This window comes from Ailuropoda melanoleuca, chromosome 18 (assembly GCF_002007445.2).
Source record: "Ailuropoda melanoleuca isolate Jingjing chromosome 18, ASM200744v2, whole genome shotgun sequence".
Lineage (NCBI taxonomy): Eukaryota > Metazoa > Chordata > Mammalia > Carnivora > Ursidae > Ailuropoda > Ailuropoda melanoleuca.
Window position 1 is genome coordinate 15,064,649 of NC_048235.1, and position 24,038 is coordinate 15,088,686.

Consider the following 24,038-nt stretch of genomic DNA (forward strand, 5'->3'; position numbering starts at 1 on the left):
TGCTACGGCCAATGTCAAAGAAGTTACTGCCTGTGCTCTCTTCTAGGATTTTTATGGTTTCAGGCCTCACATTTAGGTCTTTAATCCATTCTGAATTTGTTATGTGTACGGTGTGACAAAGTGGTCCAGTTTTCCCAACACTGTTTGTTGAGGGGACTATCTTTTTGCCATTGGGTGTTCCTTCCTGCTTTGTCAAAGATTAATTGATCATACAGTTGTGGGTTTATGTCTAGGTTTTCTGTTCTGTTCCATTGATCTCTGTGTTTATTTTGGTGCCAGTACCGTACTGTCTTGATCACTACGGCTTTGTAATATAACTTGAAGTCTGGAATTGTGATGCCTCCAGCTTTGCTTTTCTTTTTCAGGATTGCTTTGGCTATTCCGGGTCCTTTGTGGATCCATACAACTTTCAGGATTGTATGCTAGTGAAAAATGCTGTTGGTCTTTTGAAAGGGATTGCATGAAATGTGCAGATTGCTTTGGGTAGCAGAGACATTTTAACAATATCTGTCCTTCCCGTCTGTGATCACAGAATATCTTCCCATTTCTTTGTGTCATCTTCAATTTCTTTCATGAGTTTTTTTATAGTTTTCAGAGTACAGGTCTTTCATCTCTTTGCTTAGGTTTATCCCTAGTATCTTATTTTGAGTGCCACTGTAAATGGCATTATTTTCTTAAATTCTCCTACTGCTGCTTCAAATACAACGGAAATAGGTTGTATTTCTGTACAGTGATTTTGTATCTTGTGACTCTGCTGAATTCACTTATCAGTTCTGGCAGTTTTTTGGTGGAGTCCTTAGGGTTTTCTATATACGGTATCATGTCATCAGCAAATAGCAGGAGTTTTACTTCTTCCTTGCCAATCTGGATGCCTTGTATCCCTTTTGCTCGCCTGACTGCTGTGGCTAGGACTTCCAGCACTAGGTTGAATAAAAGCGGAGAGAGTGGACATCCTCGTCTTATTCCTGACCTTAGGGGAAAAGCTCTGTTTTTCACCATTAAGGCTGATATTAGCTGTGGGTCTTTCATATAAGGCCTTTATTATGTTGAGAGATGTTCCCTTCAGAGCTACTTTGCAGAAGGTTTTTATCATGAGTGGATGTTGTACTTGGTCAGTTCAACCATTCTTAAATCGTTTTTGTTTTAATTTTTTTAGAGAGTATGCGTGCACACGTAGGGGGAGGGGCAGAGAGAGAATCTCAAGCAGACACCACGCAAAAGTAAATCTCAAACATTCGAGATAAATCTTGTACTTAAGTTTACTCTGAACAACCAAGACAGACTATGAATGACAAGAGGTTTAAAAAGCAACATTTTAACATGCTTTTTAAAAGACAAAACATACACACTGATCTCTACTGGTATCTTTGTACAGTAGTTTTGGTCCACAGACACACTGACCTCAGGCTTCCTTCTACCTCGAGAACTGTTTTGAGTTCAACAAAGCACGTTACAAAGTAAGAATAGTACCCAAAAGGGACAGCAAAGACTGGTAAGGAAGTGGAGACTACTTCCTTAATTTGATTTTTGTACATTACTTCCTTCACGTATGCAATAGACAACCCAGTAACTGAAGAGGCCAACTCCGCTAGAATAGGGAAAGAGAATCAGCAAAGACATGATGGGGAATGTACGTGCATTACAGTCAGTCTCCCTCTTCAGAACTTTCTGTTAACCAGATTCTACTGAAAAGTACCGTACGCATCACTGAAACATCCCTGCATTCAAAGGCCAGTGATCTACCCGATAAGAAGTTTTCTTTCCTACAAATCAACTGTCCTCTCAATGTCATATGGCGATTCTGTCTCAACTGTGATCGAGAAATCAAAGAGTATGACACAAATGACAGCAACATGGAAGCTCTTTTTTTGTGACACGAAGCAAGAACAGTGGGAAAAAATCAGAAGTACTGTCAAATGTAAAAGAACAAAGATTAAAAGTTGACGAGGATTTTGGAGTCAAGGAGCTACCCACTTACAAGCAGGGGGTCAGACCCTGGGGAAACAGAAGGATGTATCAGTTCAAGAAAGTAACTGCTCCCAATTTGAAATCTGCTGAATCTTGATCCCCTACTGCCGACAGAGACATAGCACTGCTCTACGAAAAAATTCTAAAACCACACAGAAAAATACTGTGAATTGTGAAATAAATTCCTTTGATAATTCTTCATAAAAAGCAGAGTTCAGGAAAATTGGAATCCTTAGCAGTGGCAGAATTTGCGGTGAGTTTACAATATATCACTAATTTAGGAGCTACTACTGAAACACTGTATTCGTTTTTCACCTGAAAGTGAAATTCTACTAATGAGCAAAGCGATAAAGTAATAAGCTCTATAAAAACGAGTCCAAAGGGGGGAAAGAAAAACATTTGGACTAAATTCTCATCAGGAAATAAAGCCTTGTTTTGAATAACTCAAAAGGGAAACGATTTATCAAAATTAAGAAAAATACCAAGAAGTGTTTCACAGAATACTATTACCACGTACCTGTTTTAGGGTGTACTGAAAAAAATCCTTGTGGATTTCCACTTGTAATTTTATACATCAGCTTGTCATTAGAGCTAGAATCTGGATCGAATGCCTCTATGTGGACCACTGATACATCCTTGGGAGAATTTTCTATTATCTCTGGATAGTAAACAGGCTCTGACGTCTGCGGTGCGTTGTCATTGACATCCTCGACCTCTATGTAGATCTCGACGAAGGACGAGAGAGGCACGACACCCCGATCCGTGGCATAGACTGTGAGCCAGTAGTGGGGGGTGGACTCCCGGTCCAGTCGCTCTGCAGTCTCTACGACACCTGTGAAAGAAAGAAGACGACCACTTGTCAACAACCACCAACTGCCACGCTGACCAAGGGTCAGCCTCAGTAACAGTTCTCATTTCTCAAGGGCTTGTGTGTCACTCAGAGCTGCATGACCTTGGGCAAGGTGCCTCACCTCTCTGTGGCTTTCTATAAAACAGAGCAGTATGTTCACGGGTTGATCAAATGAACGAATACACACATTCACAATGAGAAGAGCACTTGGCACGTGGTATCGACTATAAAAGTCTTCGTCAGTATTAGATGTCAGGCACTATGCAGAACAGTCTACAAAGAGTAGGTCGTTGAAGTCTCAGAACAACCCACTGAGATGGGCACTAACAGCTCAGTTAATAGCCCAATAGTCTGTGTTTCCAAAGATGAAATTTATGACCAGTTGAGATCTGCAGATTTTTCTAGAGGTCAACCAGGGACCCAGACAGAATCAAAAAGCCGTGGCCCAGATCAGAGTCCCCACCATCTAGCAGCCCCTGCTTCCCACACTGCGTTCCCATGACCACTAGAGTTTAGATAAAGAGGCTACAGCAATGCTCCTCGGCACGTTGTGGTTGGTAATACACACCCTTTACAGTGGCTAAGAAAACAGAGTACAGCGTTTCAAAAATCCAGAATAAAGGTTTGCTCAAGTCTCTCATTTGCTCAAGTCTCTCGTGCACGGAATGAATCCCCTTAGGCTCATGGCAAGACAACCGGTGTGCTAAAAATATAAATTCTCCCACGACAATATATAAGTTTCACAAGGACAGAGGCCACATCCTTCTTGAATGCCAGTATAACACCTGACCCAGCCCGGTATTTATTTATTTAATCAATGAACAAAAATGAATAGATGCCTTAATTAAAGTTGGTACAGAAAGTCCTTCAGTGGGGATCCAAACTAGAAAACATTTCCTACTAAGTCAACCAGTAAAAGATGAGTTATAGGATTATAAAGAAAAGGGTTCAAGTGTCTGGTCATGTTCTAGCCCAGCCACTAAAACCAGTCAAAACCTTACTTAATCCCTGGATCAACCACTTCTCAGGATGATGATAAAATGGAAATATCCATTACTCTTAGGCAAATCCCACCTTTTTATTTAATGGTGTGATCCTGTCCTTTGGCTTTCCCAAAATACGTCATTACATTTTTTCCTTGTGCATTAATCATTCCGAACGAATGCTACTTTTGGGGTTTCAACACTATGGTCCAGGTTGGACACTGGAACTCCTATAACTCTAGCATTACTGGTTTCTTATTTAATGCAAAATACTACAGGAAAAAGAACAAATGTCAATTTAATCTGCACTGAGACAGTATTTATCCCAACCAAACATAAATCTGTATTTCTTACTTTCTGATCACTGCGTAAATGTAAATCTTTGCTTATGTGAAGTAATTAATGTCACAGAGACTCACTTGTTTTGAATGTCAGATCATTATATCTAACATTTCCCAAAAGGTTTACAAGTTATAAATACCAAACTTAACTAAATATTAACATGTGAAACAGATGATCATGAAATGAGTACTGCTATTCAGAAAACATAATTATTTACAACTGTTTCACTAATTCTCAGCAAACGCTCAAAATGGATCTGTAATACTCCTAGAAATAATGAACAAAGCCTCACAACTCTTAAATAAAAAGGAGCTAACTGGTCTCCCTATGCAGCAGAGGTGTGGGCAGAAAAATTCAACGTTTTCCTTTTTGTCTGTTCCAAACACAGTCTATGCATACCCAATCTGTTCACTGTTCACTAAATTAGTAAAATTCTACCTGTTTTTAGCCTGAAAGAGCATCCTTAGTGACCAAGGAAAAATAATCTTTTCCAGTTTCTCTTTTCATCGCCCCCATCAAGGGATACAAAGGAAGTCAGGGAATAACAGAATGTTCTTTCTACTAGGATTGCATATTAATAAATGAGTGTACGTATGTTCCTCTGTGTTCTGCCATTAAAATGTAACATAATTCATTTGACAGGTGAAGTATTAGCAAATCTCAGGAAGACGGCTACCTGGGGCCTGTATTCACCTCTTTCTGGTTCTAATACTCAAATAATTCTTGCTGCTATCGACTTTTTAAAACTGTGTCCCTCTAAATGGGATCTGTAGGCATTTAATAACAATGATAATTACAGAAACAAGTATGTTCAGTGTTTACTACATGCCAGGTGCTATGACAATGGTCTTACATGCACTATCGTATTTGGTCATGACAGCCAACCCGACTACGTGTGGTGTTATTATTCCCATACCACAGATGAAAACCTTAGATTAAGAGAGATGAGGAATTTCCCCAGGGTCATAATAAATGGCAGAGCCAGAGTTCAAACACCAAGAATCGTTGACATCAGTGCCAACAAAAGGCCATCGGCCCGTGGCAGTATGACAAAAGTGTAGTAAACAAAATTTAATGTGAAAACTCTAAAAAAACAAGTGAAACCTCTTATTCATTTTTTTACACGTCAGGATTCGGAAGGACTCTATTAAATGTTCATTCACATATAATAGCTTTCTCCAGTTTCAAGATGGAAGGAAAAAAAGAAAACATGTATTCACATTTTATATATAAGTATATAATATAAAATGCAAATACAAGGTTTAAAATCACAGACAAAAGCAGCTATTTCTTTTCCATCAAATTCTGCTTCGAGTCTAGTCTGTGAGCACCCAGACTGTGGTGTTCAATTACGGGATGCCTTCTGCTGGGAGCTACCCTTCTCTCCCCTATCACCTGGCAACTAGAGGAACAACCATATCCTCTTCATGACCTCCTAGCCACCACTAGGAGGGGACGTTTCCAAGTCCCAGGTAACTTCCAGATATTACTCAACATTAAAAGTTAGAGAGCAGGGGGGTCTGGGTGGCTCAGTCGGTTAAGCGTCTGCCTTCAACTCAGGTCATGGTCCCGGGGTCCTGGGTTCAAGCCCTACATCGGGCTCCCTACTCAGCAGGGAGCCTGCTTCTCTCTGCTGCTGCTCCCCCTGCTTGTGCTCTGATAAATAAATGAATAAAATCTTAAAAAAGGAAAGGAAAGGAAAAGGGAAAGGAAAAGGAAAAAAAGAAACAGCCCCCGATCAACAGTTACGGGGCAGAAGTGGGATCCGAGACTGTCTGACTCTGGAACTCAGGGTCTTCGCCATGGGCTATATTGTCATGATCAGGCCCAGCAGCACGGTCACACGCTCCACACCACCAAGGACACTGGGGGCCATAAGGAGACATTACAAGTTCTCAATTGCTTAAGTAAGGGTCCTCCCCACACTTAAAAGACAATAGAAGAGAGAGGATTCAAGGACTCTGCTTGGTCACAGACATTCAGGGGCAGTGCCCACGTACTATTCTAACTGCTGATTGTAATTGTAAGCACTATTTTAAAAGCAGAAAGTAGGTGGGAAAAGACCACACGTATGCAAAGCTATTTTATGTTGTGCTTTTTCATCTGCCTGTTCAGTCACGAGAAGCATCTATTGAAGCCTCCCAGGCAGAAACTTGTGACGCAGGCATAAAGCACCGCATTGAGCTCTGCCTTGAACCTGGGAGAGCAGACCGCTGGGCCAGGACCGGCTGGAAGCAGTCTACACAATACGGGAAGAAAGACAGCAGCAGACCTAGCATTGGTGCCCTTGAAATCAACAACGGTAGACCAGCAACCCCGCAGCACCCCAACAGTGCAGCTCCCTTGTTTTTACACAAAGTGGAAAGGATCTGTCAGGTGTAGGAAGCTAAGCGGGTCTAGAGTTGGAATCCAGAAGGAGGCACTGCCTCAGTCATGGGCTCGTCACAACTGATCGTTCTTTACGGAGGTCCTGGCCTCTGAGACCACCTGCAGACCCACTGTCTGGAAGTCTGACCACAAGCAGCGTCCACTCTCCCAGTCACGGTGTCCATATTCCTACCCGTGTTCCCAGTCCGTCTGGCAGCCACAAGCAGCACGGACACACGGAAAACTTCAGCAGTGCCTTCATTCATTCGTAAAAGAGAAATCCTCAAAATTCCATGCGGAGGACTTCTAGTTGGTACCTCTGACACGGGAAAGCAACAACTAAAAGGCTCCTCGCCAGCACCGGAAGTGAATCTACGGTTTTGTCTCAAAACCACCCCACGCCTACTTCTCTCTCCCTATGCATGACCCAGCTTCCAATAACCAGCTTCCACTAACCACTGATTCCGCACTATGGTATAAATTCCCTCTCCCTGAAACAATTCTCTAAGGAACCAACAACAAAGATAAATATTCAAATTCCAGCCCTTAAGATACCTCTCATTAACGCACACCACAGTGATACCATACTTATTGGGCACAGACAGACATCCGGTCTCATCCCCGGTGTTCTTCCCCGTGTCTTCAAACATCTTTCCCTTCTTTCTCTGCCATCTCTATCCTATTTTTTGATTCTGTTTTCACTTTCTGAGAGAGCAACGGCATGGGACTAGATGATGCGTAAGCCCAGGCTGAGAGAGGAGCGGGAGCCCAGATCTTCCACAACAGTCCCTCCAGCCACACAGGAGGGAGAAAGTACCAGGGAGCCTAGCCCTTCTGAATGCGAGAACGACATCTTTCTAATCACGAGGTTCTGGTACACGAGCAGTAGCTGAGGTAGGGGTGCTGCTTCGTGATTCTGGGATGTATATTTTGAGGACGGAGACAAGTTTAGACAAGCCTGTTATATGCACCACCCAGCAATGTTACAAGGAATCATTCCTTTGCTTTAATGAAACATGACAGGGGCAATAAATGACTTGCTTTCCAACCTCAAGAATACAATGAAGACATTTTCAAGGAAAGTTGTTAATAAGCTGAAAAATTTGAAAGAAGCCAGAAATCTGGAGCTATTAAAGTAAAAATATTTATCATTCCAAACATACTATCTACGATTTCAAAGCCACCACCAGATGTCACTATGGAAACTAACTTTAAATGTGCATACCGTGGAACAGCTAGGCTGAAAGGGGAAATAAATACAACGTAACTGTTAAAAGAGCTTGACCAATGTGGCTGAAAATGGAGCTCACAGCAAAAGGTCTTTCTAGAAGATTCATGCCTGTCCATATATAATAATTAGATGGGCACCGATGCTGTCTTTCCACGGACTGATTATTCCAGGGTCACAGGGTACATAAGGTATTAGTGGCTCAAGTAAATGAACCAAAAGTAGAGGAAGGTTTCCAAGAATAACTAATCCCTATTACCCACCATCGACGGTTAATGATGCTAACTCGAATATCGTCCTTGAACAGGGAAGGCCAGCATGTCCCCCAGCTGACACAGGTGGAACAAGATGCTTTCAACACAGTCCTTTTTAAGGCAAAAGTAAAATTATACATACCCAGAATACTGCCAAAAGTATTCTAACTAACTCAAATTTCCATGGCCACAGAACATCTTTCTTCCTGGAATTTTCCTATTTTCTTTGTTGAACAGGTCTTGGCCCCTTATCAAGCCCCAGTGCCAGAAGTTTCAACAAAACCTCGCTATTTCATATTCTTCAGCTACTGCAACTCAAAAATACTTATCAGAAGGGGCGCCTGGGTGGCGCAGTGGTGAAGCGTCTGCCTTCGGCTCAGGGCGTGATCCCGGCGTTTATGGGATCGAGCCCCACATCAGGCTCTTCCGCTATGAGCCTGCTTCTTCCTCTCCCACTCCCCCTGCTTTTGTTCCCTCTCTCGCTGGCTGTCTCTATCTCTGTCAAATAAATAAATAAAATCTTTAAAAAAAAAAAAAAACTTATCAGCAATGGCCTGGCAACATACATTTGCAAAACTTACTTTCCTTTCTGGTAGATCATGCCACATGCCTTATTATTATTATTTTTTTTAACTTTTCTGGAACCAAACTTAAGACAGCAACTGTATGAAAAGCCTCTTTAGTCAATCATAAGAAAAACTTAAACATGAAATATAATTTTGGATAATATTTTCCCTACAGGGAAAAGCAACTGACTACTCCTTCCTCCAATTCTGTAGTCTCCTCACACACAGAATAACTCTTCCAGAGATAAATGTCTTCCCAAATATAAAAGCAATACTAAATTTTTAGAAAAAATTTTTTTTCAACAATACACACTTTAGAAGAACAGATACCTTCGACACACTAGAGATGCAAGATCTATGTGTCTGGAATTAATCCATAAATGGTTACTCAATTTTTTCCTACTAGGGAAAAAAATCAGAAGTCTCACAGTTGTCACATTCAATATTAATTTGCTATGAAATCAATTTTAAAAAGTAGACTATAAGCTCCCTCTGAAAATGCAAACGCTTTGAGGGCAGAGATGTTTTGTTTAGGGCATGGTAACTAGTGGGAGCTTGTTAAGCAAGTGTTGTTGAAAAACGGACGTCCGTCACCAACCAGGGAATTCTGAGAAACAGTCACAGCCAAGAGTTGTCGAGGAGACAGAAGGACTAAATGTGATGGGGGGCCTGCACAGGATCCTGGACCAGAACAAGAACACCAGGAAAAAGCTAATGAAATCTGAATGAACTATGGGCTGAGTGAACTACTGATAAGAACGTATCAGCATGTGTTCCTTAATGATGACAAACATACTCATGTAGGAGGTTACTAGGGTGAACTGTGTGGGGCACTGGGGCGCTATGGGAACTTCATACTATCCACTCAATTTTTCTGTTAATCTGTTTCCTTCTTTAAGTGATAAAATTTTTCTGAATTTGTTTTCATCTTCTTTTCATTAAATACACAATTTTATATATATGTAAATCAAATTTTTTTTTAAGTAAGCTCTACACCCAACACGGGTCTTGAACTCAAGACCCCGAGATCAAGAGTTACAAGCTCTACGACTGAGCCGGCCAGGCACTTGCCCCTATAAATCTAATTTTTAAATGCCTGAGACCATACAAATTAGTAAATATCCCAGGCTTTTGATAATAAAAAGAAAAGTCAAAATAAGTAAAATGAACGCACCACACAGCACCCCGCATGGGCCACGCAAACGGCTGGGCAGGACACCAGCACGCTGCACAGTTCTACGGGTGCCTCTCTACCTCTTAGCGCTAAAACCCGAGTAAGTCCTGCTGTACAATTCTCTCTCCGGTTCAACTAAAGACATGGTACTGATTATTACCACGACCTGACCTTTCAGAACCAATGACCTGCTGTGTCATTTTATGAGAAGCCATTTGTGACTGGAAACCCAGCAAGCTCAGGAAATGTTAACGACGCTGCTGGCAATGTAACCACGGCAAATACACACGTGGAGCTCACGATGCGACCGACGCGACCGACGCGATTTTAAGCTCTTCTACTTTAATTCACTTAATCTTACAGCAACCGTAAGAAGTAGGTAATGGGACCAACCCTATTTCACAGGGGAGGGAACGGTGCTCACGACTTGCCCAAAGGCACCGTTGGTGCACGTGGAACTGGGATTCAATCCCAAAGACACTGGCTTCCGAGGACCGTGCAACAGCACCTCCCCGTCTCTGGCTGGGTCCTCTAATTACAGAGAAGCATGAAAGCAACTGAACACAGCCTGCAGTTTCCACAGAAAAAGTCCTGGCTTCAATGGAATGTAAAAAACGTAATGACCAGATGGGAAAAAAATCGGTTTTGCTGTCTTCACAGCATTTGGGGATCTAGGTAAAGTGCGTGATGCAACAGAAACCTTGTTGTTCTGTGCCTTAAGACATTAAGCACACGTCACAGTTTCAGGAGAAAAAGGAAACCATTTAACACCACATAACAGTAAATGTGATACAGCTTTAAAAAAAGATGTGTATGGGGCACCTGGGTGGCTCAGTTGGTTAAGCGTCTGCCTTCGGCTCAGGTCATGATCCCAAGGTCCTGGGACCAAGGCCCACCTCAGGTTCCCTGCCCAGTGGGGAGTCTGCTTCTCCCCCTCCCTCTGCCTCTCTCCCCACTCACGCTCTCTCTCTCTCTCTCAAATAAATAAAACCTTAAAAAAAAAAAGATGTGTATATTAATTACATAGGAAAAGGTCAGTGATATACAAATTAACAAATGAAAAACCTTTATAAAAGTATATAAAGTATTACCTTGGTTCTGTTTAGCTCTGTTTTAAAAATAAAAATCACACGAACACACAATTTTAGGTGTGGGGGGGGAAGGCCTACAAATAAACACGCTGATGGAGAGACAATAAAGAAAATCAACCCAATGAACCAATGTTTTTATTCTTTAAATTTCTATAACAATGACTTTTAAGCCATATTTAAAATGCACATAAAAAGAAAAACTGTTAAGCACCAGCAGCCCTTTTTGCTAGTATAACCTTCGCGTTTTATTTTCCCTTTGTTTTTAGATATACTTTCTTTCCAAGTATTTATCTGTTTCATTAATATAAACATATGTGTAACAATGGACAGTCTGACAGCTTCAACAACTAAAATTCAAAAGTATTTATATATGAAGCAACTTACAAAGTTTTAGGTCTAGGAAATTCTGTAATTATATTGCCCACAGTTAGGTCACAAATTAATGATTAAAGGGAAAGCTTTTTATGCAGTAACTGCCAATCTGTTTTTTCATTATTTAAACTGCCTATTTAAATCCTCTTAATTAAAATGTAGATCTATCAACTCTTTCAATTAAAATTGTTGCAATAACTTTAAAATTAGCTGAGGAAGCTTTCTGACTTGCAAACTTACTAAAACATATTAATTAAGTTCATAATCAGATTTTAAGCATCATGTTTCAAGTCCAGGGATTTCCGCAGCTTTGCAGAGTCATTCCCATGGCAAGCTCTGCTAAACCATGTTTTCATGCTCTGTTGAGAAATGATTCCAAGTTCTGATTTCCATGTCAGAATCATTAATACTGTTAACGAGGGCTTTCACGGATAAGCTCTCCTAAAGAGGATTGTCCCTGGACATCAGAAGTAACATCTGAATACACATTAACTGGATAAAACTACATACATAAAACAGCCTTGGAGGCATTAAAATTCAAAGGATACATTTCACATACTTATGGCAATGTTTCTAGTAGTTTGTCCTGTATGTTAGCAGCTGTACAAGTTCAATGCTGATTATTTTTTCCACGTTATATTTACTGGATGTACACTCAGCAAATGCTATATGCCATATTATCTGAGAGAGAGAACAAGAGCAGGGGGAGGGGCAGAGGGAGAGAGAGAATCTTAAGCAGACCCTACGCTGAGAATGGAGCCTGACCCGGGGCTCGATCCCAGGACCCTGAGATCATGACCTGAGCTGAAATCAAGAGTCAGATACTTAAACTGACTGAGCCACCCAGGCGCCCCTGCCATATTATTTAATCCTCACAATTACTCTGTAAGCTCGGTGGTCTTTCCTCACGCTCCTGATGCATTGTTTTCTAGCTGAAAAGTCACTTGTCCAAAATCATTTATTCACCTCCCTTACCAGTTAGCCATCACAGCATTTACATTTTATACCTTGTTTAAGCCTCAAAAGTTAAGTAAATTGCCTTAAATTACCCAACCAGGTGCAGAGAAGAAAGAATCCAAAACTTGGCCTACCAGCTCCACAGCCCAGACTCCTGAGCACCAGCGTGCTGTGCTCTCCTCTGCTTTCCTCATCCCTAAGGGGGAGCAGAGCTGTGATGCAACAGGGAGGGCTGGCTCTCAAGCCTCTTTCCTGTAAGCCTGTGTAGGTTGTCCCCACTAATCCATCACTAGTAACGAAAAGCAAAATTAACACATAACAGAAGTTTACCAGCATTTGCCCATGGAAGAAGGAAGGACAGGACATAAAGTATAAACCCAACTAAATGTGGGCCAAAGAGATCGCTACACAAATTTCAAGAATCCCATCTGACTATGTTTAGGATAAAAAAGGAAAAAGGACATGAAATAGAATCCAACGCTGTTCTAGATCCAGAAGGTTGGTTCGCACAGGTGACCTCCGAACAACGTGGGTTTGAAATGCACAGGTGTGCACTCACACGTGGATCTTTTTCGACAAATGCGGTATAGTGCTGTAAATGTATTTTCTCCTCCTTATGACTTAACATTTTCTTTTCTCTAGGTTACTTTACTACAAGAAAACCATATATAATACATGTAAGCACACAAAGTATGTGTTAAATAGACTATGTTATCGGTAAAGCTTCTGGTCAACAGTAGGCTATTAGTTAAGTTTCGGGGGAGTCAAGTTATATGCAGATTTTCAACTGCCAGGAGGCTGGGAGACGGCAGCACTCCTGATCCCTGCGTTGTTCAGAGGTGCACTGTATTCTTCCTATGATCTTGCTACATAAAAATTCAGACTGAATTTATATTACATTAAACATAATAGGTGGTATATAAAGCATTACATAATCTATGATCACTGTGAGAAGATCATAATTGAGCTGTGAGTGCACTTAGTAACTTTAAAATACTGAGCGGTGGGTGGTAGGTCCAGAACTCTAAATGTTAAGCCCGCTGTAAGTTTTGTATCACATAAAAACTGGTATTTTAAGGAATACTCCTCTTTGGAAAAGAAATCTCACTGAAATATTGGGACTAGATGAAAAAGTCAAAAACAGATTTTTTTTTTAATTTTTAAAAATTATATCCTATAATATCCTCTTCATTAAAAAGGATTTTATGTTGCTTATAATGTAGTCTGGATCTTCCTAGAAATTGATCTTAAAACTGGCATTCTTGATTTACACTTTCTTTAATTCATTCAACAAACAGGGTTCCTACTGTTTGCCAAGCATGGTATGAGGTGCTAGAGAAACCAAGAGCAGTAAAATAGGGTCTTGTGGGAAAGATAGTTAAATAAAAGAGTAATTTATTCTCTGAAACACTGAGGAGAGAAGGGGAAGAAAGCACAAGTATTTGAGAAAGGAAACATAGTAATTTAACAACTAGGTATTTTAATATTTTCTATTTTATACATATTTTTTACACAAAGGCCAAATAAATCTTTCTTAGGTTATGAGTCCCTGCCTGAATTTAATGATGCAACATGTAATTAAGTAATTAAAAAAAAAAAAAAAGACTGTAACAATTCCATTTTGTGAGCTACCTAAATACAGGGAGAGGGGGGTATATACATACTAAAAATATTGGGTTATAGGAATGAATTTTTTCTTTGTGTTGTTTTCTAATTCTTTCTACAAGAAATACACGTGCAGTGCATAAAATTTTCAAACCTGTATGTGTAAAGGATTAATCCAAAGTGTACTCAACAGAACTTAAGAAATGTCAGCAATGTTAAAGCAACCTTTCAAAGTGAAGAGTGATGGACAGGTTTCCATAAGCGGAGGAACAACTGCCCAAGACATTTGTATTGCAAAGTATGTTTTCGCATCAGGAAGACAAGGCGCTATTCAGTGATTAAAATGTCAGTTGCAATGCCAAAGCCTCATGCCAAACTCCTTCCAGCACTCCCGGGCTAAAGAAGGAAAGGAATGAGATCCCTCTGCTACAGGCCGGTATTACACTGGCCACTAGATAAACACAGCTCTGTCTCCAGAGTCCTCGACCGCACGAGGCTGGTAGAAGAGCACGTCCTCCTTTCTCTAAGGGTTTAGGCTTCCTATGAGACAGGCTCGAAACACAGAACATGGAACCCATTTACGGTTCTTGAAAGAAAACCGAAAAGACCCACGTGCAGTTCAGCTCTGCCAAAAGGTAGGTACGTTTTATGTGAACTGAACACCACTGAACACCAGTTGAAGCAAACACAAATCCCCCCTCCCTTTCCTATCCATTCCAAAATCACATTTCCCCTCACTTCTGATCCAAAAAAAGAGTTCTGTATTAAATTCTATCTTAACTCCAAAGCAGTTTTTAAATTTTAAAAATTCAAATTATTTTACAAATCTAAAAGGTGCAATTTAGAGGTAATATTCGGCTACTTTAAACACCCATCTACTGCCAAACCCAACACCTGTAAGAACTCGGAAACTCAAGTTATGCCTCAATTTCCTCACATATAAAATGAGGAAAACAGATGTATTGGAAGGACTAAGTGAATAGTTTAAAATAAAGGTAATTGGGGGCGCCTGGGTGGCACAGCAGTTAAGCGTCTGCCTTCGGCTCAGGGCGTGATCCCGGCGTTATGGGATCGAGCCCCACATCAGGCTCTTCCACTATGAGCCTGCTTCTTCCTCTCCCATTCCCCCTGCTTGTGTTCCCTCTCTCGCTGGCTGTCTCTATCTCTGTCAAATAAATAAATAAAATCTTTAAAAAAATAAATAAATAAAATAAAATAAAGGTAATTACTACTAATAACCTATTGTGATACTTGAGAAACTAAAGCGAAGTCAAGATTTAGCAAGACTCTTACCAGAAGGGTAACACCTTGATTCCTAAGCTCTGTACTTACACGGACCCTGCTATGACTCCAGGGAGTAAACTGGCCAACAGAAACTACATTGTGATAAAGTGGCATTTAAAGAGAACTATCGGAATCACTTAAAGACCAGGTGACCAAAATACTCCTAAGTGTTCTGAACTGAATACTGCAGAGCCAAATTTAGACCCCTGTGGCAACATCTTCAATAGACATAAATAAATAATTTCCACTGATGGTATAAAAAAATAGGTTATGTGTGCACAGCCCGTGTCAATGCCGCTCAAGCAGCCTTTGACAACTGTTAACTCTCTCCCATGCCCCAATCAAGTACAGAATGACTTTTACGAGACTCTATAAAGTCCCAATCTCAAGTACGGCTTGATAGTCAAAACTGGAAAGAATCAAATTGGAAATTTCTGGAGCAAAGAACATTATGTCCATCTTTGCCCTAGATACTATCTCCTTCCCCGCTTATTTTCATCAAATTTTGATCAAACTTCAGCAAGGTCCCAGTCGTCATTATCGATTTATGAGTTAAAACTAACCAAGTTCAACAGAAATGACTGCTAGAATGTACCATGATCGCTAAAAAAATTTATTTGAAGCATAAACCTTGTATCTACGTAACAGTTAACCCTTAGTCACCATAGTACGAAACTATTAGCGTTGTATGGAGATGAGGCACGTTAGCGTGCCTCCTTCACTAGACCTGTGAAGGAACACCTAAGGCCCCCACCCAGGTGCAACAATATGCATCATACTCCCCCCCGAGATTTCTCCCAAAATATTAGTAACTTACCTTCTGAACTGCTAAAAGTCGAAAATAGTTTCTAACTGAAAGTGTTTTATGCCCTAGACATGCAAAGACTTTTTTTTTTAAATAAGAAATATGCTTCTGAGAGAAAAGAACTGGCTTTTAATGATTTCCTTTATACGTAGTTAAAAACAGCAATCTCATCCAAGGGTGTTTATCCAAAAGAAAAAGAAAGTCTATTACCAAAGAGGAAAACTGGTTTGGCAAGCCAGCAGAACTGACAGGAGAGCGGAGCAAAAGAGAGGAGCATCTTCCTTCCTTTCTGCTGGTTCCTGGTGATGACCTGCAGGCGTCCCGAGGAGGCGAGCCTACAGCCTGGACTGGGAAACGAAGGAAGCAACAGGGCTTGAGGACAGGAAGGCGTCAGCAGTAGGGGAAAAAAGAGTAGCATGTACCACTGAACTGAAGGGGACACGCTGCTGGTCCCCGCTGCCCTGTAAGGCAGGGCCACCCCCGTCCCTGGGACGGACGTCCTGGACCGCACGCCTCCGTGCCACCGGGCCCCTGCCTTTCTCACCCGCCCTGTCGACTCCAGCCACACATGCCTGTTCCTGTTTTGGAGGGTGCGCTTCCCTAGGATCAAACATCGCCCTCAAAGGGCTGCCTCTCCACTCTTGTCACTCTTGTCCCAGCGCACGCGGCCTCCTACTCAGAAGTCCTTCCCTGACAAGTCGGTTTTCAAGGAGGTCTCATCCATCAACAGCCTCCAAAAACACCGTCATGCTCCCCTGTTCCAGCTTCGCACAGCACTTCTAAGCAGAACGTGTGTGCGCATCTTTCCCAGCACGTGTCTCCTTAGCAGTCTCCTCGCTCTAGAAAGAAAGCTCCACGAGTCCACAGGACTGTTCGCGCACCTTGTACGGTGCAGAACTCCGGCAACCACGCGCTGGCGTGTGCGAGGCTGTCACTAAATGGTCACAGGCAAAAAAATAAAAAATAAACATAAATAAATAGTTATCAGCAAGTGAACAAATTAAGGAGCTCTTCATCAAGGCCTTTTTCCACCATCTGAAATCTTGCTTCTATGAAATTCTCCCAAAGCTTCACTTGCAAAGGCCACTGGTGACTTCTCCAAAGTTCTCATCCTCTGGGGAGCCAAGCAAGGAGTTGAGACCGCTGACACACAGACTCCCGGGCCACAAAGACTTTTCCCCTCTCCTCCGTCCCCACAGCCTCCTGCCAGGCCTCTAGGAGAGTCCAATAAACTGGTTCTTCTCCTTCACAAGATCACAGATCCATCAAGGACCATGAGGGCTTGTTGCCTGGTTCTTCATTCTCTCTGCTCACCCTCTGGAGTTATTAATCGTTTTAGCAATCAGGGAGTCCCTCTGAAAATGGTTACATTCCTGCAGTGACACCCAAAATCTTCACGGAAAAAATTTTAATAAAATTTTTAGCAAAATATTGCATATAAAATTTAATAAAACTGTATTTTCCTGTTGTTTTCAAGAGTTATAGCACAGTAAGATGACTAATTAATTCCACTGAGCTAACATACAGGCATTCTGTAATTCACTTAAGCAAATAATTGAATAAGCAAATAACTGAATAAGTAAATTAATAGTTTAGTAAATTACTGATCTATGCTTAAGAAAATAAGCTAAAATTAATCATGTTTATTTGGATTTAAGAAGTATTAAATCTAGGGGCGCCTAGGTGGCTCAGTCAGCTAAGCATCTATCTTCGGTTCAGGTCATGATCCTGGGGTCCCAAGATCGAGCCCCGTGTAGGGCTTCCTGCTCAGCAGGGAGTCTGCTTCTCCCTCTGCCCCTTCCCACCCCCCCAATCCCCACTGTGGTCTCTCTTGTACATATTTTTTTCTCTCTTTCAAATAAATAAAATCTTTTAAAAAAAAGAATGTGTTAAATCTATTAAATCTATAAGAAATTATTCATTCCATAGGAGCCCTATCTACTTACTCAATTAGGTCATTATGAACCATGGGTATTTGACAATAAAAAACTAGGTCATCTCCTTTAAAAACAACAACAACAACAACAAAAAACCAACCAAAATTTTAAAAGATGTTTTTAATTACATTTTTTTTTTCTTAAAGTCTGTGATCTGGACTGAACCCCTCTGCAGCTGTACTATTCCCACCCCAGATGGGAAGTTCTACCACACAGTCCGTATTAGTGCTTTGTGCTGGACACTGAAGTGAGTCTGTAGAAAGGCCAGAACTGGGCTGAGAGGGAGAGAGTGCTTTTGCAAATTTCCTGTTGGCGCGCATACAAGACTCACTAGCTACTGTGAACCATGCTTCCTCCTGAGAAGAATGTGCCTGCCTTCCACACCTGAACATTCCAGCCCACGGAATGCAGAAGTGACACCTGGCCGCTTTCCAACAGGATGAAATAACTATGAAACTTCTTTCGGAAACCTTAAATAATTACCATGTATTTTCCAAAGCAACCAATATTCTTTTCACGAGTCAATAACCATATGTTAATCATCAATTTGGGGCTAACAGGGGAGGGGAAAAAAGAAAATCACAGGCCCCTTCGCCCCACCAATATGAACCCCTTCACCACACCAGTATTAACTGCAGCAGGTGACAGTTTCAGGTAATGTAAATAGGGTAACAAAACAAAAATGCAGCAAATCTAAGCTTACATCGGATACGGCAACGTATTAAACCCAGGGGTGTGGTTTTCATTTACCCTTCTGTGCTCAGTTTGGACTAACTGAAAATGTCAATCTCTCATTGTTTTTGGCAACTTCTTTTATGTCTAAAAATCAAGTCATGCATTTCAGGAATTCAGCAAGTCAGCCCCATCTGTGCATGAAACACTATATCGAAAAGGAAGAAAATCAACCAGCGACCTAATCCCTTGGGAAAAAAAATACAGTAGACAGCCAAAGTCTCAAAACCAAAATGAACGAGACGTAACCAAGAAGGGCATACCCGTCTTATCTGGCCTGGGACTCACCTCATCTTTCTTTCATTCCTGGAAGGGCATTCCAAGGGCATCGCCCTTAGAGGAAACAAAGCATTCCAAAAAGGCAGAGGCACTCACAGGAAGCTCTTCTCACAGGGACAGCAAGAGCAAGCCTTACATTTCATGAATGACTAAACGGTAATGAAGCATTTCTGTCTGTCCTTAACCAAAATTTCAAGTAGTTGAGAGTGCGTGGAACGGCAATCAGGGAGCATTAAATGACCATGACAAAGAGAAAATTAATAGGAAAGCCAAACTTCCCTATGTTTCAGTTAGAACATAAATTATATGAAGGCCTAAAAGTTTACTTGAAATGAAAAATCTTCATTTAGATTTTCTTAAACAATCACAGATTGGCGACCAGCAAACACAGGCCTGGCTTTGCCTGTGCACTTCTAGTTACTCCTCAGGTAAAGGATGTGTTTTTAAAAAAAACTCTTTTTTTTTTTTTTTACTTCAGTTTAACTTTTCCTTTGAATACATCTCAGAGATTCTTTTCTTTAACTTTTTGAAGCATTTAGCCAGTAATTTTCAACCCGAATAATGCTTTCTATCTATGGGATTCTGTAATTAACACAGATCTCTGATTTCCATAAAGCCAACCTAATTTGGTTACTTTAAAAAACAGGGAAGACTTTCTGTTAACTTTTACAAGAAACTACTTTATTCCCTCCAACCTAGGTAAGAAGCACAGCATTCTCTACTAAAAAAGAACACAGTGGCAGACCCTGTTCTCTCTGGCAGATAGGCTACACCATAAACCCACCCAAGTTCACCATACGTATTCGTAGACCGTAGGTATTCGTAGACAGAGGTCCATGTCTAAGCAACCAAGTTGCGGGAATCTCCAGCTATAAGGAAATCTACTTCCCTTAAACAGTCTAATTGTAATGTTACAAAATACCAAAAATAATCAAATCCCTACTCTAAATTCTTTGACTCTCTGACTCATTTTTAACAATCCCTAAAGCCTGAATTCAAATATGTACAGGAAGTAAGCATTGGAAGCACTGGAAAATAAAGCCCCGAAGAGCTGTAATCAACCAACTGTTCCATTAAAACAGACAACCACTGTCTGGTTTAGAAAAATAATGGATTTCTTACTTCCAGATGATTAAAGATGTATCCACTCAGCATGGCCGCCTTTAGAATGAGTCCCCCAAGGCAAGTAAGGCAGAAAGTTTGTGTACCATAATTATTTGTGAATTTTCTTCTCTACCCAAATCCTGAAGAAACCATGGAGAGATTTTTTGCCCCATTCTCCCATCTCCATCATTTTACTAGTAAACTGGACTCTAAAATACAGTTTTTGTAAGTTACTATTTTAAATACGCAATATAAAGCAAGCAAAACATAAAATATTAGTGGATTTCTGAATGAGTATTTTTTCTGAGGGGTCAATAAAATCACCTCAGTGTATTCAAATCAATGTATTAACCTCATAATATCTGGGCCTATATTATAATTTTTATATTTTAACTTTTATTTTTTTTTTAAGATTTTATTTATTTATTTGACAGAGAGACAGGCAGCGAGAGAGGGAGCACAAGCAAGGGGAGTGGGAGAGGAAGAAGCAGGCCCATAGTGGAGGAGCCTGATGTGGGACTCGATTCCATAACGCCTGGATCACGCCCTGAGCTGAAGGCAGACGCTTAACCGCTGTGCCACCCAGGCGCCCCTATATTTTAACTCTTAGATCCATTGCCTAAATCATCAACTAAAACTTTATCACTTTTTTTTTTTAAAGATTTTATTTATTTATTTGACAGAGAGAGAGACAGCCAGCAAGAGAGGGAACACAAGCAGGGGGAGTGGGAGAGGAAGAAGCAGGCTCATAGCNTAGCAGAGGAGCCTGATGTGGGGCTCGATCCCATAACGCCGGGATCACGCCCTGAGCCAAAGGCAGACGCTTAACCGCTATGCCACCCAGGCACCCCTTAATCCCATTTTTAATCCCATTTACTATCTGGAAACCCTCACAGCAACTCAAATTAGAAATTCACGCTAAAAAGAAGCTTTTATAAACAGCAACTAACCAAGTGAAATAAAAAGCCTCCATTTTTAGAGGTCTCCCCCATAGGACCTTTATCTGACACACAGGAGACACTCATTTTTTAAAAAAGACAAGTTGGGGGTGCCTGGGTGGCACAGTCATTGAGTGTCTGCCTTCGGCTCAGGGCGTGATCCCGGCGTTCTGGGATCGAGACCCACATCAGGCTCCTCTGCTAGGAGCCTGCTTCTTCCTCTCCCACTCCCCCTGCTTGTGTTCTCTCTCTCGCTGGCTGTCTCTATCTCTGTCAAATAAATAAAATCTTTAAAAAAAAAAAATAAATAAAAAAAAATAAAAAATAAAAAAGCCAAGTTAAAGAAACAAGCCTTAAGAGGTCACTGGGGACAAAAATCCAAAAAAAAGCTAAGCAAATAAGAATATGGTCTCAAAAAGTTGGTTTATAAAAAATAAGAACTTTCAAACATGTAACCAGACACAAAACTAACAATCACCATTTCAATTATGATAGTTCCCTCAATAAAGTAAGCTTTTTTTCACCAAAAATAATGGCACCTTTCTGGTTTCTGTTTTAAATCCAAACAGTTAGTGTCAACAAGAGTGCAGAGAGATGAATATTCTCAAATGGCTAGTGAGACTTTTCTTTCTGGATGAAAATGTGGCAATTTGTTTTTATCAGAAAGCTTTTTAAATTTTTATTTTCTTTGACCCAGTAATTCCGCCTCCTGAAATTTATGTGAGGGCAAAACAGAAACACACCAACAAGGAAACAATTTACATGTTCTAAAATTGGGTGTTATTCTACATATTGGAGTATCTCTCTGATAGCATTCCTTATAATCAAGAATCACGTTCTGTATGAATAATCATAAAAAGCTGTAGATATGTTAAAAGGAAGTCAACAATATATCTGCATTATATATTTATCTTTTTTTTTTTTTTAATATAGTACCTGGAGCTGTGTGTGTGGGGTGTGTGTGTGTGTGTGTGTGTGTATGTACACACAATTTAACAAAACTTCAATGGTGCTCCGGAGCAGAATTTTAAGAAGTTTTTTCCTTCTTTTTAACAGTCTACATTTTCCCAGACTTCTACAATGGTGATATATTGTTTTATTGGAAAATAAAGCTCATTTTAAAATGCCGGTTAGTTCTCTGCCCATTTTGTGCAAATGCTCAAATAGAAAATCTACTCTTCAAAGAAAAAAAAAATCAACATTATATAATCATTTCCAAACTCCCCCCTTCCATAACCTTTAAGGGGACTTCTAAAGCTAACAGACTCCCCAGCAGGAAATAAACCCGCTGCTGAAGGGATGCACCCGCAGAGAGAGGGCAAGACGCACCCAGGGGCTTTGGCAACAATTTCCTTTTATTATTCCGTCGCTCCCCAGTGCTTTTCAATTCAAGGAGAAGCCTGAGGAAGTTAATAGGTCCTTAATACGTGCTCTGCTGCCTGAAGGGATTCCTGTTCACAAGGTGCTAGTGGAGACCCCCACGCGGCCTTTCACAGAAGCTTTAGCAAATCCCCTGCAGCGAAGGGGCCCCGGGGCATCTCTGTTTTCCGAAGACCAGACTGTGACCTAATCAATGGGGTCCCCAGCAAGACAATCTCTACAATCAACAGTCCTGACGAAATGAAGGGCGAGCCAGGGAAGAGTTCAGGCTTTACTGAGGAATGCTATTTACCTGTCACAGTGATGCTTCACCCAACAGGGGCTTAAGGGATGGGGGTGGGGGGGAAGGCAGCAGCGGCAGAAGAAAGAAAGAAAGAAAAAACCTCCAGGCGCTGAAGACTCCTGGTCAGCAGCCAGCACAGAATAAACATATTTACTTAAGCTTCGTTCACAATGTCTGATGTGGAAGCCCAAATGGAAACAGGTAATCTGCGCTCTCCGAGGGCAGCAGTGCCAGGACACAGGAGATTTTAACAGTCTGTGCCCATTAAAACTCCATGAAAAGGGTCATGACTAGAATAAATGAAAAAGTCATCTCGGTAGTGCACATCCCAAAACTTACACCAAAAATTCCAAAATCTAAAAATACGACTTTTTAACTCAGAAAAGAACACTGAAACAAAAAAAGAGCAAGTTTATGTAACAGGGACTTCTCATGACTGTCCACAATTTCAGAGAAGTATAAAAAATAAGGGCTTTGAACTACTTATACAAGTTAAAGATTCTGTAAACCCACAGGAACTTGTTAATGACTAAAGGTTGCTTTCACTTGGAAATGGCAGACCTCATCTAATCCAGTCTTTCGGAAAATAACTGTAAATTTGTCTTAAGACATCATACTTTCAGAGAAAGATTTGCATCTCAAAGGTAAAATCAAATTAGAATTTCTACCAACCCCAAATATGCCTGCAAAAAAAGCAATCTGAATGGGGCAAATTAACAGATGTGTATCCTGGGGAGAAAAAAAAAAGACTTGATTCATTCAGAATTTTATAAAAGCTATCACTGGACAATTTTTAATTGAAAACAAAATTCTAATTTGAAAGTAACTATTAGGTTGTTTTCCTACATCCATTAACACAAAGCAAGAGAACGCCCGAGTCAAATGACTGCAAAATGAGTTTCCATCTGGCTTTGACATCACTTTAACATCACAAGAATTGCTTTACTGTAATATTTTAAAAGCCATGCCAGGATCCAGGCCATCAGCATCTTTGACAAAGAAATTTTCTGCAACACCAGCATAATGGGTTTTTAACATCCTCAGTGAATGCCATTAGAAGAGGGATCTGACTCCCACACAGCAGGGAACTCTACATGCAAAACCACTTAACCCTTTCCACCTCCCCTTCCTGCAAGGGGACACCAGCCAGTCACGGAGGGACAGACCTCGGGGGCACCACCTCACCTGGGTGACTGAGCCTGGCTTTAAATCCACAAATACTCTTTAAAGTGGCTGAACTCTGCACAGATCTCTAAACCTCTGCTGTGGTAATGGACACTGGAAATGGGGCCAGTCCAAACGGAGACGTGTTCCTAAACATAAAATGCACACTGATCTAAAGATGTCACGTGAATACAAGAATGTAAACGATCTCATTAATACTTTTCTATGTGGACTTCAGGCTGAAATGACCCTCTCTGATCTGGTGGATTAAATAAAATTTATTATTAAAATTAATTTCACCTGTTTCTTTAGTGTGGCGACTAGAATAGTTAAAATTAATAATGGACGGTATTACATAGCACCAACTCCTATGCA

The 24,038-nt window shown here is 40.8% G+C and overlaps 1 protein-coding gene across 7 annotated transcripts in view; it reads right to left on the bottom strand.

Annotated features, from left to right (window-relative positions):
• FAT1 (FAT atypical cadherin 1) overlaps nucleotides 1-24,038 on the bottom strand; it is a 123,304-nt gene that overhangs the window by 65,591 nt on the left and 33,675 nt on the right. For all 7 annotated transcript variants that reach the window (XR_004621886.1, XR_004621887.1, XM_002920677.4 and 4 more), the window contains exon 3: nucleotides 2,486-2,800. Coding sequence is in view for 5 of the 7 variants with exons in the window: in XM_002920677.4 (XP_002920723.1) it covers nucleotides 2,486-2,800 (315 nt within the window). In the remaining 2 variants the exon portion in view is untranslated. The remainder of the gene's footprint in view (nucleotides 1-2,485; nucleotides 2,801-24,038) is intronic.